The sequence below is a fragment of the Penicillium subrubescens genome (assembly GCF_028828155.1).
Source record: "Penicillium subrubescens strain IBT 31985 chromosome Unknown utg000005l_segment0_segment0, whole genome shotgun sequence".
NCBI lineage: Eukaryota > Fungi > Ascomycota > Eurotiomycetes > Eurotiales > Aspergillaceae > Penicillium > Penicillium subrubescens.
In genome coordinates this window covers 365,220-383,236 of record NW_026643155.1, presented here as the reverse complement: position 1 = coordinate 383,236, position 18,017 = coordinate 365,220, and the positions used below count along the sequence as shown (strand labels likewise).

The 18,017-nt window shown below is 51.5% G+C and overlaps 3 protein-coding genes across 3 annotated transcripts; 2 read left to right on the top strand and 1 right to left on the bottom strand.

Moving 5' to 3' along the window:
• Positions 1–1,067: 1,067 nt before the first annotated feature.
• Positions 1,068–4,562, bottom strand: N7473_006678 (uncharacterized protein; the record flags this gene model as incomplete). The annotated part of the gene is made up of 2 exons (XM_057152618.1): positions 1,068–3,870; positions 3,955–4,562. The coding sequence occupies 2 exons, from the start codon at positions 4,560–4,562 to the stop codon at positions 1,068–1,070; spliced, it is 3,411 nt and encodes a 1,136-aa protein (XP_057006956.1).
• Positions 4,563–11,669: 7,107 nt separating this feature from the next.
• Positions 11,670–15,572, top strand: N7473_006677 (uncharacterized protein; the record flags this gene model as incomplete). The annotated part of the gene is made up of 5 exons (XM_057152617.1): positions 11,670–14,640; positions 14,702–14,899; positions 14,956–15,007; positions 15,060–15,406; positions 15,499–15,572. 5 exons carry the CDS (start codon positions 11,670–11,672, stop codon positions 15,570–15,572), a joined length of 3,642 nt encoding a protein of 1,213 aa, XP_057006955.1.
• A 174-nt stretch (positions 15,573–15,746) lies between these two features.
• N7473_006676 (cystathionine gamma-synthase) lies at positions 15,747–17,180 on the top strand (the record flags this gene model as incomplete). Its single annotated transcript, XM_057152616.1, has 2 exons — positions 15,747–15,998; positions 16,146–17,180. The coding sequence occupies 2 exons, from the start codon at positions 15,747–15,749 to the stop codon at positions 17,178–17,180; spliced, it is 1,287 nt and encodes a 428-aa protein (XP_057006954.1).
• Between the last annotated feature and the right edge of the window lie 837 nt (positions 17,181–18,017).

The following is an 18,017-nucleotide window of genomic DNA, read 5'->3' as shown; positions in this document are numbered from 1 at the left end:
TATCAGTGGGGCCCGGAGAGCATCGAGGGCGGTGAATACGGCAGAACAATGCCGAAGGTCGCCACCGCCCGGGAGTGGCAGTTCGGAGGCGATATCAATGGCGGTGAGTGCCATTGGTTAAGGGAATCGAGTCCAATTGCTGTGGAAATGATGAAGACGGGCCTTTGTCGAGCATGGAAGGCCTGTCCATGGATAGGTACGGAAATACTTGGAGTAGGGTTTCACACAACACTAGCTCGGTTGTCTAAGCTGTGTTGGATACACTCCAGAGCTCTAGACTACGGTTCCACAACAGCATGCAACGTCGAAGCCATGTGGATCTAGACACCCTACAGGAAGCTGTCGAGACCTCGAAATAGCTCCCACCATGGCTTTTGTAGAAACGCTACTTATCACGAGATTCCTACGATAAACTACAAATACAAAGCATAATCCATGAAGAATCTCATCAGCCGACAAAGCAGCCAACCAAACCAGGTAGGTATCCATTGATCTGTACTCGAACCAAAGCAAACCTCCCAGCAAGAGAGAGAAAAGACACACAGCAGCAGCCAAGATCGATCCAAAAGAAGATGGATGGGGTGAGCAGCAAAGAAGAAAAAAAATTAGGTCCCTGCGGACTACTGACAACTGTACGTGAGGGTACGAAAACATCGGAATCGGAATGCAATGATTAGACAAGGCGAAGAGAATAGAACAAAACATGCCTCGCAGCAATTTTGAAGCAGAAAAATCGAGGGTTCGGAATTCGAGGTACGGTCACAATAGCTAAGCACCAGTTTCAATAGGAAGAACAACAGCGAAGCGAAACAAAACAAGAATGGCGGAATGGGTAGACAAGCAAGGAAATTCGTGATTCGGGACATTAATGAGGTTAATCCGCCTGAATGTGGAATACAGTTGTGGTGGGGGAGGGGTGTTGTAGCTATGTGAATTGGGCCAGGATTGATTGAGAGAAGCAAAAAAAGAGGGCGGATGGAGTTCATAAAGTTTGTAAGTGAGATGGTGTTTTGCATGTATACACACTAGAAGTATTATTTCTGAGGAGAAGGGGGGGGGGGGGGTTTTTAGTGGTCGCCGTGAATATGTCCGTCGACGAGTTCTGCTGCACTTCCTGTAAAGGAGGTTTCGTCGGGACTAGCTTCGTGGATGTTATCCCGCGTGCGGTGCTGCGCGACATAGCCCATGCTCGATGGTCGCTCTGATCGACTGCGCTCGCGGCCGGTTTTGTGACTCGAGGTCAGGGAGCCGGAGGTGGATGCGACGGAGAGACCTCGCTCGCGGGATGTCGAGCTGCTACCGCTGAAGGGGAGGCGGGCGGTTGTGGGAGATGATTGGGGTTGGAGGTGATTATCTGAATGAGAGTGCACACTTTTTGATAGCGGGGAGGATGCTTCTGTGACGGCGGGTAGACCTGAGAAGGTATTGTCTGCGCCGTGTTTAGATTCTGCTTGCGTACGACGTGATCCGACACGACTAGGCAGCTCGATGGCACCAACAGTATTGACCTCGGGCAGGACTGGTGCCCCCGAGGCTTCATCAGACCCCTTTTGTTCGTGCTCGCCATGTTCACCACCCTGCTCACCCTCAGAATCACGATATGGAGGCTCGCCCGCAGATACATTCCGAGAGTGGCCACCGGCCGCGGCATCTTCCGCCTGCGGGTCATCATGGTAGGGCTCATTGAAATCGCCGCCTGGGAAAAGACCTGGAGGTGGTGCCCGAGCACTTCGGACAACCTCGAATCCTTTACCTTTGTCCTTAGTCTTGCCCTGGAACAAGCCACGGAACCAGCCAGTGGCAGAAGAGACGGGTCCGGTAGGATCAGCGGGTCCAGTCTTCAATTTCCGAGTTGTACCGGTATGCGAAAGCGGAGGTCCGCGCACACGGTAGTAGAAGTCAACCTCACGAACGGCATAGTCCTTTCGCTGCTCAGTGTCCTCCATCTCCATGTCATCCTTCGGCGCGGGTAAGTATGCAGGCACGGGCGTGCCGCGACCAGACATTGGGGTCGCATCGCCGATGTCCTCTTCATCACGCCCACGACTCTTCAAGAATGTCCTCGAGCTCCGCTTACTTCGCATACTTCGATCAAAGGAGCCCTGAGGTGTTCGGCGTCCTGGGCGAGGCGGTCGGTAGTAAGGATCACGCGGTTGCGCAGCAATAAATGTACTGCTATTCGGCGATCCGCTGGAATACCCACCAGCCCCGGTGTATGCAGTAGGGGACTGTGCATATAGATTGCCACTCGGGGCACGGCTGTGCGAGCCACCCTGAGAACTGGCGTAGTCAAGAATTGCGCTGGCACGTCCTTCGCTAGCCGTTGCACGGTTGAGCAGGAGAGCAGAGCTCCCGGACAAGCTGCGAGGCCGCGAATCTCCAAATTGGGAGGACATTCGGTCATCAGCATGTGCCAGCATCGCTGCCTCGGAGCCCATGCTTTGCCGAGTGAGATCCTGGCGTGGCACACGCCGTGACAGCTGCCGCATTCCAAAGACCTTGACCAGACCACCACGGGTGGCACCACCAGCACCAGCGAGTCGTGCCAAGACTTCAATCAACGTCTGCAACGCGTTGAGGAAGAAACCAAAGATAAGAACCAAAGCGTGCAAGACGAGAATGACATAGCCGATCCAGCCCCGCGCGGCGGCGGACACGGTGAGAGAGGGGACAAACACCACGCTCATGATGATAGTCAAAAATCGAACGCAGGAGAAGATACCCTGGTAAAAATTCATATGTGTAGGTGAAGGGAAAGGTCGGAAGGCGATCAAGGTCAGTACGGAAACGACCTCGCAGATGGCCAGTAAGACAACCTGCGCAATGCCGGACGGCTGGAGAGCTCCAATGCCAACGCTCCGGGCAAAGTTGAGAAAGATGGGAATCATGGCAAATGCGGTGGCATCGTCGCAGTAGGTATTGTACAGCGGTCCGTACAAGAGGACGGTAGGAAGATCGTCGAAGAGGTGGGACTTGGGTCGGGTAGACACGATAACACGAACCAGCCAGACGGAGAAGCAGATGACGGTTACAATGACCAAGGCTGCCAAGGCAACGCTGTACGCAGGAGACCCCTTGGCAATGACGAGTTGAAAGAAGGAGAGGGAGACTATGGGAAGGAGAAGGTAGTTGAAGACGATACGAATGACGTTGCCAACGGTGAATGGCATGTTTTTGGCGCGCAGATCTTGCTCTGTGCTGTGTGCCAGTTCGCGATGCAGCCAACGCAGTCCAAATCCGATCTGGCAGATGGCAGTCATGGCTACCAAAATGACCAACGTCCAGACCATCATACCAGGCCAGATATCTTTAGTGGAGGCCATTCCGACTAGCTGGTTCATTCGGTCGAGTCCATATGTCCCATTGATCGCATAGACCCCGTCGACTACTGGGGTATTGCCACCGTCGGGATTCACAAAGCTCTGATTAAACATCAGCACCGACCAGGACCCGTGACTGACCGCAGGCTGGAAAAATCCGGGGTAGTCCAAAGACAGGGAACCGGTGAGGACGACGTATTGCAGGTACTGCAGACAATCCGCAAAACCAGGCGTCACCAACCGTAGCACGTCTTCATCACGGCCGTAGTTGCTTGTCCATCGGAAGATATCTGTCGTCCCCCACGGGCTATACATCGCCGCTGCTACGGTAGCAATCCCCACCAACAGCAGAATCACCAGAGGCACATACGCCAGGGCGTTCTTAAGGGACGTGCCAAAGTCCGGCGTGATCGGGACCGTGATACAGCCCAGCTCGGCCGCCGAGGCATCACCAGATCGGATAATGAGTGTAGGGTTGATCGTAGAAAAGCGATACGTTGATACCATGTTATGTTGAACGGAGAAGGCTCGCAACGTGCTCAAGTCACTCCTAAGCAAAGAAAATACACGTTAGTCTTGGACAGAATGGGGCTGCGAGTTGTTCGACCCCGAGAGATGGCGATTCCACACTTACAGATTGTAATTGAAGACTGGGCCCAGCGGACACTCGCCCTGTGTCACCTGTTGGCAGAACTGCGAGGCATTGTTCCAGGGCGTGAAGCTCAGCACATCAAAGGATGTAAGCAATGTGCTGTACTTGTTATTAGTGGCGCTCACGTCGACGATCTTCCCCACCGTCGAACTCGAATTACTCCAGGACGGATCCGTCGACGAGGGAGCTTGAGAACCATCAGCTGTACCCGACACATTGCCGTATACCGTAACATTCAGCGGATGTAGCGGGTCGGTGAAATTGAAATGTACAGAGACGTTGAGCGGAATAAATTGCAACTGAAGCGGGTTGGAATCCAATATCGTTTCGCTCAAGCAGTTATCAAAGCTCAACAATGCAGCGGCAGCCGGTGAGGCCCACGATAACACCAAACACACCAAGGCCATCCACCAGGCGACGGAGGAGCTCGATCGACGGGATGCTCGTCCCCGCCGACGTTTCGAGGTATCTCGCCATCGACGACCCTGGGACATGGACAGCCCACCATGTCGCGCGCACGTTATCGCATTCGGGCCGGGTTGACCTGGTTCCTCCGCGTCTAGCTCGATGCGCGTCGAGTCGTGACACATTTTGTCTGTCTCGTGCATCCGGGATGACCTCCTAGGGGAGGTCAACCCCCGGTGTGGATGATCGAATCCACGTTGTGTTGACACAGGGGAGAGTGCCAGGGGTTCTCGCGATCCACCTGTGCGCGTCCTCCCAGGATGGAGACGCTTGCGTGGGGGGTGGGTGGACAAGCAGTCGCAAGCAGGACTGGAAAGGAAGACCCGGTCGGCGGGTTATGGACGAGAGAGTGGCTGTGAACAGTGGGCTGGCGAGGTGGTGAAAGCGGTAGAAATTCTGGACAGCTCGGTTGTAGAGGGACTGGGTAAGCAGTTCCTCTCGGGAGGAGAAGGGCCGGGTAGCAGGAATCGATCGGGGATGTCGGAGTTGGGTTGGATGGGCCCTGGAAGAGGAGCCTTAGGATGAGGAGGGGAGGTTCGGATGATGAACGCGAACACCTGGGTACGTAAGTTCGGCAGCCACTCAAGAAACTCGCTGCTCCGTACTCCGTACTAGAATGCTTAGTGGCTAGGCAACTGCTCGCGGGACTGCAGAAGACCGGCAAAAGGTTTTGTCTAGGAGGAGACCACAGACAAGAGACAAGAGAAAACAAGAAGCTAGAAGCTGTGCAGGGGAGAAAAGAGGCCAAAAAAAGTCGGGGGTTTGTTGTTGCTGCGCCTTGTTGGGTCTGGCCCGGTGGAGATTCGGGGGGAGAACAATAATGAGTTTGGGACGTGCAGTTAGTAAATATAGAACTAGACGAAAGGTAGGTATAATCAGATACAGTATGATATCAATTTTGCATTCTGCATATATTGTAGGATTATCCAGAAAATAGACAATTACATTTGTGTTCTATCATGGTAGTATAGAATAGTTATTATTTGACTGTCCTTCGTACAATTGCAATATGCATCCAGCACCCCCGAAATAGCCAACGCAGCCCGCCCTTAGTTAACTCACTAGTCAGCCTTATTCTCTTCCTGCTGGCCGCCCTTTCCGATACAAACTATACAGAGTCCACCTCTCTCAACCCCCTCGCTTTCACCCCCCACAACCATATCACATCTCTTCCTCTCTTCCTCTCTTCAAATCCATCTCTCTCCATAAGCATCCATCGCATCGCATGGTCGCACAAAGTCTGAACGGGAGGGGAAAACAGAACGACCACTCGGTGTCTCCGCTGTCCCTGTTTCAGTCCATCCCAATTGTCTCACCCAATGCTGATCTACTCCACGCTCTCAACTTCTCTGCAGAATCAATGCTCATCCTAACTCTCCAGAGAAAAAAGAAACAGACCAAGAAGAAAACAAAACTCTCTTCTCTCTCCCGATCCGGTGTCGGCGCCTACCGCTCCAGATGAGACCTGCTCTCGCTCAGCCCAGAAAAAAGGAAATTGAACCCGCCACAACGTCGATACGGCGTTTTCTGTGCGAGGCCACTGGCCCTGTCTCAGGGCATCTGTGGGGAGTGTGGTCTTGTCTGTTGCTTTCTTGTGGCTGGCTACGCTAGTTCACTATGCGGCGGGCCAATGATAGCTTTATGCTGGGTCATGATAGGCATGATTGTCCTGATAGCCCTGATATTCTCGTCATATTAGCTCGTTTTGCTAGGAGACCCTGCAGCGAGCGGAGTAGGCACTGGCCCAATGATGCCCTGATTGAATTGGTCGCCTATTCACCGAATTGAGGAAAACCGGAGCTGGTAAGAAGCCTGGTTTTACTGAAGTAGTAGTAGTTTTCAGGTGCGCCATGTTGCGACTAGGGTTCGGAATTAGCTCGGGTTAGATCAGGCACAGGCTGATGGGTTTACATCGAGTACCGTGACTGAATTTTGTAAAACTAGCGGCTGAGATCCGGACACACAGTGCTGCATGGAAAGCTGATGGACGCCCTAGCCATGTCGAATGAGACAATTCTTGTCCCGTAATTTACGTGGGTTGAAAGGAGTGCCAAAGAGTTTGCAGCTAACGAAGTTCTGTATGTCCTTTTATCAATATCTGCAGCTGGTCGTAATCTCCAGTCACCTTTTACTAATCCGTGAATCAGCCAGCAACCCATCTTTGAGGCCAGTTTCAATTTAACAAGAACAATGAGTATAACCCGGTTAAATAACAAGTATTCTTCCTAAAATGACGGGCTTTCAACATATACGAGACCCTGCTGACGTGGAAGCCTAAGAGCCCCATTGAGGCGCATACCTCCCTGGTCTATACGAGCCACAAACTAAGCCGTACACTACCTCCATCGAATTATCGACTGCCTTATCCTTCTTCTTTCTCAACAACATCATCAAGGCCATCTCCATTTATATCCAGTCAAATGCCCCGGCCGGCCTCTCTTCTCATCCAAATCGTGACTCAGCCTCCACAAATAATGGAATCTACAAGCCCTTCAACGCCTGTCCGGTGACTGGTCTCTGCACTCTGCCTCGCCCCGCGTCAGCCTCACAAATAATCCCTTCCATGCCGGCTCATAAACTCTCATAAGCCCTAGGTCTTTGACAATGGGGGTCACCACGGCCAAGTCAACTTCGAGATCGCGGTTTTTATACCGATGGACGGCTGTGTCAAGGGTGTAGAAGCCGCCGATTCGGGCTTGGTTGATGTTTGACGCCTAAAATACTGGTTCATCTTGGCCCGAGAACAAGATCTATACACAGCGGGAAGAGGATGGCGTTTACTGATCCTCTGATACTCGAAGAACCAGAATTACAGCCTCCTTCAGCTGGAAGTGACCCTGTCAACATCTCATCCATCTATGCATCATTCCAGATGTCCCTCACAAATACTCATGTTAATCCTCATACTAACCCAGTCCCTAGGATAGTGATACTTATCCGTTCAAATTGCGCCATTTTCCATTCATCGAATACAAAATCCCCAACTAAACCCAAGCTCCCTCATTATCCCGATCCGAGACCCATCAAGCAAGGCATTTGCATTCGCTCGCGACGACCTCAATAAATACTCCCTCGCCTTTACATCCTCCGAATGGGCCTCGGCATCCAGCCTTTTCGCCTTTATATCGGACTTGATCGACTTTGCTTCTGGGATCCTCGCAGCACAATGTCTGCGTCTATCAGTGCGCGGGTCTTCGAGTTGCAGGGCACAACGATCTGTCGAGTCACTGTGAGCCATGTCCGAGCCACCGTGCAATTTCAAAAAGCGGCCACGATAAGTTTTAAAGGTATATAGCAACTCATTACCATCTATATATTATTTTTGGTGAGGTATCAAAGGGAGATCTCTCCGGAAGGTGGCCATGTTTCGTCTCGGAGCTCTCTTGCAACGTGTATATTTCACGCGGCAGTGCCCACAACCGTAGGTAGCCCTCAGCCAATCTAATGACGTGTTCAGTCATTTTGTCCAGCAATATGGTTTTATAGAGACAAAATTTTTGAAATTGGCGTGAAGATACTTCATGGTCTGGATTGTGCGTGTACTTGGAGGATAGAGAGGCTTGTTGCTTCCTAGGCAAGGCTCGATTTTGGTCACTACAGTCATAGAATTCAGCATAGATCTGTGCAAGAGCTACAGTATATGATCCAAGTGTCTATTTAGGAAGGATCTGGGAGATATTCTATTTGGTTTCGCCTTGATGATGGAAATGCGTGGTATCTGCAGTCATGTACAGACTGAGCACGGTACACGTCGGGATCCCTATCACACGGGGAAGACTAAGCGCTTCGGGCCGATCGGTTAGGGTTTATCTAAGTGTGGTGAGTTAGAGTCTGTGGTAAGGACAGGTTGGTGGAAATTGGGATAATTATTTTTGGTCGGTCAAAGATAAATGTAGACGGTCTGAGAGTACAATCAAAGGTATAATGTTGATGCGATAAAATCTAGGGTGGGTTTAGAGCCCCTCGGACTCCGGGCAGGCTGAATGCCCGTGTACAACCCGTGATCTCAAAGATCCTTCGTGAAAGGTCCTCAGATAGCCTCCGGAGTCACACGTAGAAGAAGATCGAATAATTCCTTGTATAGATGGTAGACCTTGTCTCACAAATCTTCCCTCTCAACTACGGACGACCTGAAACATCCACCTCGGCGAACCGAACCAGTTTATTTATAGATTCCCGCACACTTAACCACCCCGACGGAGGTTTCAGAAACAGTATCCTCTTTTTAGTCACTTGCCTCGTTCAAACTTAGCTTCAATCAAGCCTAAGCCTAACGGGTTACGGGATTGACATTTACTGTACAATTTAAGCAATTAGCACACTCTGACCTACTCCGTAATGAGCCAGCCCTACGCCGAGTCCCGATAGGTTCGGTGGGGACCTTTAGACGTCGGGATAGTTGACAACCCAAGCTTAGGTTGCGGGGTGGTCTAAGCGGACGATCATTCGCTGCAGACGGCGACGCAGCTCATGGAGAACGCCTCTTTTTTCTTGGGGCTGGTGTGGTGAAACCCGGCGTGCCCTATGTGAGTGAAAGGCGTAGCTTAGCTTGATAGCATAGGCGAGGATGAGGATATTTTTAGATAAGCCACTACTGTATTTCGAGTACGCGCGCGGTCGTACGGATGTAGATATTGGAATTAGAATAGTTAACTGATGCTAGGAATAGTCTTTGATCGTCGTAGGCAAGCTCTAGAACTTCTTCGGTCGGCATTCGACAATGTAGCGGTGTCGCGGACGGTACTGTACTCTGTACTTCAGCAGATACATACTTTGGACCGTATCCCCGTCAATCGGCAAAGAGACAAGGCTCTATCTGACAGTGACCAATCAAAAGACCAGAGTTGGACCCATTGATTTACATTTTACATTTTACATACCAACCGAACACCCTGAGCGATACCCGATGGAAGTGGGCAAAATATGTCCCAGCATACTGTAGTAGAAATGACAGTCACCCAATCAACGGACTCAGTAGTTCGGAGCATGCTCGGGCTATTCAGGTGCTGACAGTTTCCCAGACGTGGAGGTTGGTTTTATCCCCTGCGTTGACCATGGTGGTAAGGCATGGGCGCCATCGGAAAGACCGAAGGGGGTAAGCCGGAGTGACGGACAGGGTGTGGCTGTATAAGGGATCATGCCCCAAGCAGAGGGCCAAGCCGGGCTGTGGCTGGTTAGCGTTTTGGTTTGAACTGCAACTGCCTAGTGACAGATTTGGGCCGGGCCGATAATTATCACTGGGTAGGGATTGGGGATAAGGGCCTCGGGATTTACGGTACTGTACTGTGGTTGGGGATGGCAGTGGCAGTGGCACTGGTAGTGGAAATGAATTGAGTTTTATTGTGAGGAAATATTTGATATGGGATAGGAATTAGTATGCGTAATGCATAGATGGAAATGCCGAGGACTGTTAATTGTACTCCATATGACCTGTTAGAGGTAATATCCAACATCTGGTCTCTAATCCCTATAGATAGTACTTTGTCCTATTTAAAGAATTCAGTACATACTTGTAAATATAGTGTACACGTGTAAACCCACGGGGCTCCCGTAAAATCATGATCACGACCCTCGATCTATGGAGCCGACGATTGTCAGTGTGGCCACTGGCCAATGTGGATTGTCGTGGTAACAAAGGCACATGATCCAAGGATCCTCAGGGAGAGCCGACACACTCGTCAGCGGGACCCGCCGAGGCCCCCTGTTGGCGCCTCTACAATCGGGTTAGTTGAGTTTCACGATGAGACCCGTCGAGGGGGCACACGGTGATTGGGTGATCCAGTTGGCTGTGAAGCGCTTTTCTGCGGGCGGGCTGTGGGGCTGGTTTTGGGTGAAGTGGCCGAGGAGGAAATTTGGGAACTTGGGAGGAGAGGAGGAGAAGAAGAGAAGAAGAGAAGAAGAAGAGAAGTGATAGATTAGTATTTGAGATGGAATATGGGTGCTGTGATATTGTATTCATTGATATTGAGTAGCTGTATTGTTAAATCTACTATTCCCTACAGTATCTCATACTACAACAATTATGATCATCCCCCTCACGCAGGTTATCGTCAGTGGCTGTACATGTCAATCCATTCCCCTAATTGGCCCTAATTGGCCCTAATGGTCTTTAATTATGGACCCCTCGAAGATAATAGGATTGGAGGCAGTACCCGTCAGTGACCTGCGTACTTGTTAGCTCCACTGCGGGTGGGTTGGTGTACTTGCGGAGTATCCAAGCTCTTTTCCCTTAAGTTCTTAACACTGTGAACAGTGAACCATGTATAACCATAACCATAACCAGTGACTATTCGACTACTCTGGTTGACATTCTTCTTCTCTCCACCCCCAACTGGGTTCTTCTCCAGTTCTTAGCTTTTCAGGTCTCAAGACAGACTCCAAGTCTCACGGCTGCTGGCCCAGCTCCATTGTCAACTGTCCCCTTTGGCCCCCCTGGCTTGAACTCTGAAGGTTCGCCTGTCATCTCTTCCTCCTCCTCCTCCTCCTCTCAAGTAAGTTCAAGCCCCCTTGCCCTATTTCGCCCTACCCCCTAATATATATCCTAGTATAGCGTGCCTGTTCCTTTAGGGATAATCGGGGTCTCCACCACGAGTTTACAGACTGTCCCGATATCTCCAAACTAACACCTTGTTTCGTCCAGCTGTTCCTGGTTTAGTTGGTTCATCAGGGCACGGGCGCTACCTAAGCCCCTCCTTCCTGTGTTGATCTCTTTCTTCTTCCTCTTTTCTTTCTTTCTCGCTTTCTTTGCTTGACCTCGAGGATCTACGAGATCAAAATCCTTGTCGGTGCTTGATCCCAGGTGGTTTTTGTGTGTGTTGGGTTTGTATACTCCCTTGTATTCAACAAGAGTCCTACTTTCCACCGCCGAAGCGCCCTCCCCCAATCTCCCCCCTTCCCCGCTATTGCGCCGCCGCGCAACACTTTCCTCCTCATTCACACTGCCACTCTTCCTCTGCGCAGGTTGAGCGGGCTTTGAAAATCAAGAAAACCCTTTTCCAGCGGTCATCCCCTGTTTGGACCCGATTTCGCGCCTGGTCGCGTGCCTGACTGTACTGAACGGGACTTGATTTCCAAGGAGAGGGGGAAACTACCGCCAGACTCGCAGTCGCCCGCGAACATTTCGATGAGGACTGGTTTCCTTGTCAACGACTCGTGGAATTGAGCGCGCCTGGGCGTGCAATGTTGACTGGCAGTTTCTCTGCTTTCGCGCCCTGATCTTCACCCCTATCGACATGCCTGCCGGTGATCCGTTCTCGTTTTTGGCGGCCGAGGAGCCCAAGCCCATCAAGGAAAAGAAGCCTCACTGGAGAGGCAAGCTATTCTCCAAGGATAAGAAAGATCGCTCGACCTCTGATCAGCAGATACAAGACTTCCTTGCCTCCAATCGTCCCATCCCAGACAACTTTGCTGCCACCAAGGCCGACCCAAGAGATGTCCCGCTCACCGTTTCGACACGCCAGATCCCTCCCACCCACGATGTCGCCCAAATTCCTGCTCCCTCCATCCCGTCTCCATTGAACGATAGCTATGCCGCATTCAACTTCAAGGAACATGCGCCCCCTGATCCTCGGGAACTACCCCAGCAGCGAGAGCTTCCCCCGCAGCGGGAACTGCCTCAGCCGCGAGAACTGCCTCAGCACCCGATAAACCCTCATAAACCACGCAAGGGCAAGGGTCTCCGTGTGGTATTCTCGGATCGGGCTCCTGATGTCATTGGAGAAGGTGGTGACGAAACGGATACTCCCACGATTGAGATCTCCTTCTCGCGCAAACGCTCGCGCGATAGACAGGTAGCGGAGCAACAGCTTCATAGAGCGCCCTCGCGCTCACCAAACCCATCGCGCTCGCACCTACCATCATTGACCGTCAACACATCGCTGGGCGATAGTGAACCGCGATCCCGCCGGGCTGCGACTCCACAGGAACAGCGGGGTGGGACAAGCCCCAACTCGACCTGGAAGCCGCCTCTCATGCAACACGATACGGAATTTCTCAGCACCTTGCATATCGAGAAACCCGGATCGCGTCTATCCTTCCGAGGCTCACCCGACTCGCATTCAGTTGCGGAGCGTGTCCGAGATCAGATGCAGGCGGAAGAAGGCCGTGCGCTGCAACAACACCGGTTCGACGACGATATCACATCCCCGACGGATGATGACACCGATATCTCGAGTCCCGAAGTACCTCCCTCGCAAAGCCCGAGAAGTCCCAATGAGTCGGTTTATGATTCGCTCTACGAGACGCCACCCTATTCGGCCTCCGCCCCTTCTGTCAAGTCAATTGTGCAATCGATTCGCAACCCTCCCAGCCCGGTCGCCCACCGCGCGCAACCAAATCTCAGCCCTATCGATCCTCGTATACCTCCTAATCTTACACCTGGAAGCCCGGCAAAGGCCTCGTCTGGAGTTTTCAAGCTTCCCACTCATGAGCCACAACCTGCGCCTCCTGTAAACCATGCGGCACCTCCACCAACACGAGAGCTTCCACGCAGCCCCCAGCCTCCATCCATGAACCAGCTTGCTTCTCCATCCACCGGGTCCAGCCGAGAGCCGTCCCGAAGCCCTCAGCCTCCTAAGTTTTCTCTGCGGGCAGTTGCCAATCAGGTCGGCGATACCGCATTCAGCGAGTTCAAAGAGTATATCGGCAGATACGACAGTCTTTTTCATATGGCAGCTGAGAAGGTCAAGCCGATCGTTGAGACATCTCTATCAGAATGGATCCGGGCCTCGGTGTGGTGGTTCTTGCGGGGCAAGACGCGGCTTGAATCTTATGCGCGTTCTCGCAATACGGCACCTGTGACCTACGCCAAACAGGCTGTTGTCGACCTGGGCAAAGCCTTTTGGATCAACGAGAATATTGTTCCTGACCATTATGAACTCTCTCGATACGGCGCGATGGGTATCGACGCTCTCCTAGCAGTGGCCAGTACTACTGGTGATAAGGAATTGGTCGATCTTCTGAGCCTTCACCAGAATATCCTCAACCACCTCCGCTCTCTCTCCATGTCCATCAAACGAAACAACATTCTCGCTGCTATTTTCGCCGATGACGAACACTCCCCCAGCCAGCTGGATACTAGCATTTGGTTACGATACCCTTTCTTTGCCCCGGACGTCTCCGCCGTTCTGTCTGGTAGTGCGTCACGGTCCATGTTGGCTGATGCACCGGGTAAGACGCCGGACATGGCGAACATGATGCCCCTGGGCGATACAAGTCGCTTCTTCAGTTACGGCAGCATGTTCGTGCAAGCCTGTGTGAGTTCGAGAGACGACGAAGGCCAGCAATACGCCATGCCCTGCGCCTTGACGATTATCCGCGAGAGGTCCGATTGGTATGTTTTCGCCGCGATCACGAGCCAAAGTCAACTTGTCAATGTTATGGTTCAAAGCGATCGCAAGCAGGGACCTACCTGGGACGACGTGGAGTGGCAAGTGCGGAGCAACTCGATGCGCGTTAAGCTACCCCGTGGGTTCGAGCTTGATGTCATGTTTAAGGAAGATGATTTCAAGACGCTCTGGAATATTGTCAGGTACACCCAAAAGTCCGAGGCAAGTTTGTCGCCCGAGGCTGGTGAAACGGTCGTCTTTGAGAACACCCTCAAGGTGTTCCAATATATGGACACGGGGTCGCCCAAGGCATTCCCTGCAGATCCGATGGAGCGTTGTCGGATTCGTCTATTCGAGCGACAAGTCACAGTGACGGAAGGCACTGGCACGCGAAACGCGCACCGTGGATTCCGCCTGACCGTGCTGACGAGCCCCAAGGTGAAGACTCTCAGTAATGTCAAGCACATTGTGGGGTATGGGTCACCCGTAGTATTTGGTCTATTGCGTGGTGAAGACGGCAGTCCCGCCCTGCTTTTGAAGGTTAGGGAAGACGGACGCACGCGGTCTATGTTGATGACTTTCCATGAGGTGGAGGAACGAACCAAGATTCATTCTGTGTTGTTGAGCATGGTACCTCGTCAGAATGAAACGAAGACCCGCGAATTCCAATTCCGTTCTTATGCAATCGAAGAGCCGGGGGATGCAGCTGGTGGGCGTGCTCCTATCACGCATCTACAGTTCCCTGCTGGTAATGCGGCGGTCATCGATCAAGAACATGCCTTTGTGGATCATGGTTATGGGCCGACGATTTTGTCTGAACATCTGAGGGCATTCATTGCTACGGAGTGGGGGTCTGTTACAGACCGGATTAACTTGGGTAGGTAGCATATATTTGGACGATGTTTTGGTATGATCATTGCTGACATTTTCCCTTCCAGGACCTGGTGAACTCAAGCTCGGGCTAGATGTGAATCGAATCACTGGCATGAGTCTGTTCCGTCCGGCACAGCAGGATCTGACTGTCTCGCTGGCGGATAACCTGATTCGACCCGAGATGCCGGACCAGATTTCCGATTTTTTGCAAAAGGCTACGGCTAAGCCGATGGTTCGTAGGTTTGAATTTGCTTCGATGCAGGGTATGTTATTTTTCTCTTTGCATTGTGATGTTTGGGTTGCTTATGATGCCTTTCAGATCTCCACGGCTTTGAGGAAGCAGTGACTGGATTCAAGGTTATCTACGACGGGTGAGTGTTGATATTCTGTCTGTTATATTCACCATCACGCTAATAACATCAGAATTGCCTCCTCCTTCACCATCTCCCGTCGCCGCATGGTTGTTCCCATCTACAAGAAATGGGAAGCCAGCCTCGCCCGCATCCAGATTGTGCGGCAAGAGAAGATTATCCAACTTATTGCCTTCTTCTCCGATTTCCAGCACGGCACCTGTATGAACTTTGTGCTCAAGGGCACCGATCATATCGAATCCTTCGGACGCTCTGGCAAGTTTGGTATCCGTATCGTGGATGCTAAGTTTGCGCTGCCGAAGAAGGATGAGGATCCTGGGTCGGACTTTGTGTGCTTGGATATGCCCGAGTATCCAATCGAACATGACGATATTACTATTACGTTCGATAAGGAACTTGGTGAGTACTTTTCCATTATTGTTATGGCATTTGGGTCCAAATTGCGGGCCTTTTACTCGTACCTTACACCCTATACTAACGGTAACCCTTAGATCGCACCAACTTCAAGGTCGCCCTGCCTGGATCTGTCCGTGAACCATCACGCATGGGATCGCTTCGCCGATAGTCCATGACTTTCTTCTTTTTCAATCTTTCTTTTTTATCTCGATCATCCATGATACCCAACAGTCAATGGTCACAAACAAATGCCGGACATTTCTCCCGGCACATTACGCTTTTCCCCCGCACCACGTGACCCGATTGCGTGCCTTTGCCCCTCTTTTCTCCTCCCCTCGGCCTTATGTCTGGTTGTATTATAACTTTTGCCGAGTGTTTCTCTTTTCCCTTTCTTTTCTATTTTCCTGTGCATACAATTCCCTTTTTGTTACATAGCATAACCATGTCGCATAACGTTGGCACTTCCACCCAGTCCCTGCACGCGGACGACGCGCTCAATGTCGTGTCCGACGTGGCTCCTCCGTTGCACCTGTCCACCACTTTCCGCTACTCCGATGATCCCTCCGAGCTTTTCCCTGCGGCCGATCTCAACAGTGTATGCATTGTTCAACGTTGACTTTCCTCCCTTTCTACCTTCCATCCCCTATCCCCCTACCTCCCTCCATACGTAGCTACTATCTACATTGTCAATGGCATTGTCCATCGTCTAATCATCCATCTTCTCCTCGCTCTTACCATGTAGTTCGGCACCGATCCCACAAAACACATCTACTCCCGCGCCTCCTGCCCAAACCCAACCCGCTTCGAAACAATCCTCACAGCCCTCCTCAACGGAAAAGCAATCTCCTACTCCTCCGGCCTCTCCGCCCTCCACGCAGCCCTCACCCTCCTCAACCCCCGCCACATCTCAGTCGGCGAAGGCTACCACGGCTGCCACGGCGTAATAGCCCTCTTCACCCGTCTAACCGGCCTGCAAAAGCTGGATCTGGACTGTGACCCAACCTTCCTGCAAAAAGACGATGTAATCCTCCTAGAAACACCCGTCAATCCCCAAGGAACAGCCTTCGACATTGCCTCCTACGCGGAAAAAGCACACTCGCGTGGCGCCTTCCTCATCGTCGATAGTACATTTGCCCCGCCCGGTTTGCAAGATCCGTTCGCCTTCGGCGCGGATCTCGTCATGCACTCCGGCTCGAAGTATTTCGGCGGTCATTCTGATTTACTTTGTGGTGTTCTTGCAACGCAGCGCGATGACTGGGCTAGTCAACTTTTTGCTGATAGAGTCTTCCTCGGTTCTGTAATGGGAAACATGGAATCCTGGCTCGGCGTCCGCAGTCTACGGACCCTCGAAGTCCGCGTCCAGCGTCAAAGTGCGAATACTTCCCGTCTCGTATCGTGGTTACACTCCGCGTTGCACACCCCCTCACCCGCACCGGGTTCAGACGAAGCCGCCGTCCAAGCGGTGCTGGAAGAAGTCTTCCATGCTTCCTTGCAAACCACAGAGGGAGACTGGTTAGCGAAGCAAATGCCGAATGGCTTCGGCCCTGTGTTCTCGATTACCATGAAAGAGGAGAATTTGGCGAGGGAGTTGCCGAGTAAATTGCACTACTTCCAGCATGCGACTAGTCTTGGTGGGGTGGAGACGCTTATTGAGTGGAGGACTATGTCGGATGCTACTGTTGATCGGAGGTTGTTGAGGGTTAGTGTGGGGTTGGAGAATTGGGAAGATTTGAGGGCGGATTTGGTGGGGGCTTTTAGGGGGTTGGCTGGTTTGTAGAGAGTATAATGGGGTGTGAAATTATGGGGTAGATGATTGAGGAGATTTGATGATGATTCGGATTACTTTACTGCTTTGTTAATTTTGCTTTGTAACTAGTCTAGAGAGCTTGGGAAATACTGGGCTGTAGCTACGGGCTATAGTTAGCTGGGCTCCGGTTTAACCTCCGCTGCGGCGTATACCCAGCAACAACTAAATACTTTCCTCACCCCAGTTTCAGAATCTTGGCTATTAGATTCTAATTACTTTCTCACAACTTCTAACTATTACGAAGAGGAAAAAATAAATGCAAAAGCGATGAATATAATAGCCCTTTCTGTATAAGTAAACCATTAGGTTCCAAGAGTTTATCATTTATCGAGTGCGGCTAATACCTAAAATTTTCCACCAAAAAATGACACCCATGGGATTCGAACCCATGCCTTCGTACGAAGATCAGAATACACCACCAAGTGAAATCTTGGAGGAAGTGATTAAGCTTGAGTCTGACGCCTTAGACCGCTCGGCCAGAGTGCCCGAATTGAATGAAAGCTGCTCCGATTGTTGCACTATCACCAGTTCTGAGATAACATGGTTTGGCTGGAAGGGAGGGTGTGGTTTTCACGGATAACCGTTAATTTTTGAGGGGATTTTAGGTATCAAGTTACTTTAGGGTATATTTGAGTTTAATATAATTGTCAGAGGTAACACGAAGGGGAATTTAGGATTGGTTGGTCGGTCGGAAAGATGGGGTGGGGAGAGAGAAATATATACCTATTGTCGGCCATCATCATCTATCCTGGACGCTCGATTAAGCCTGTTGCCGGGCACTTTCGTCAGGGGCCCGGTTCCAATATT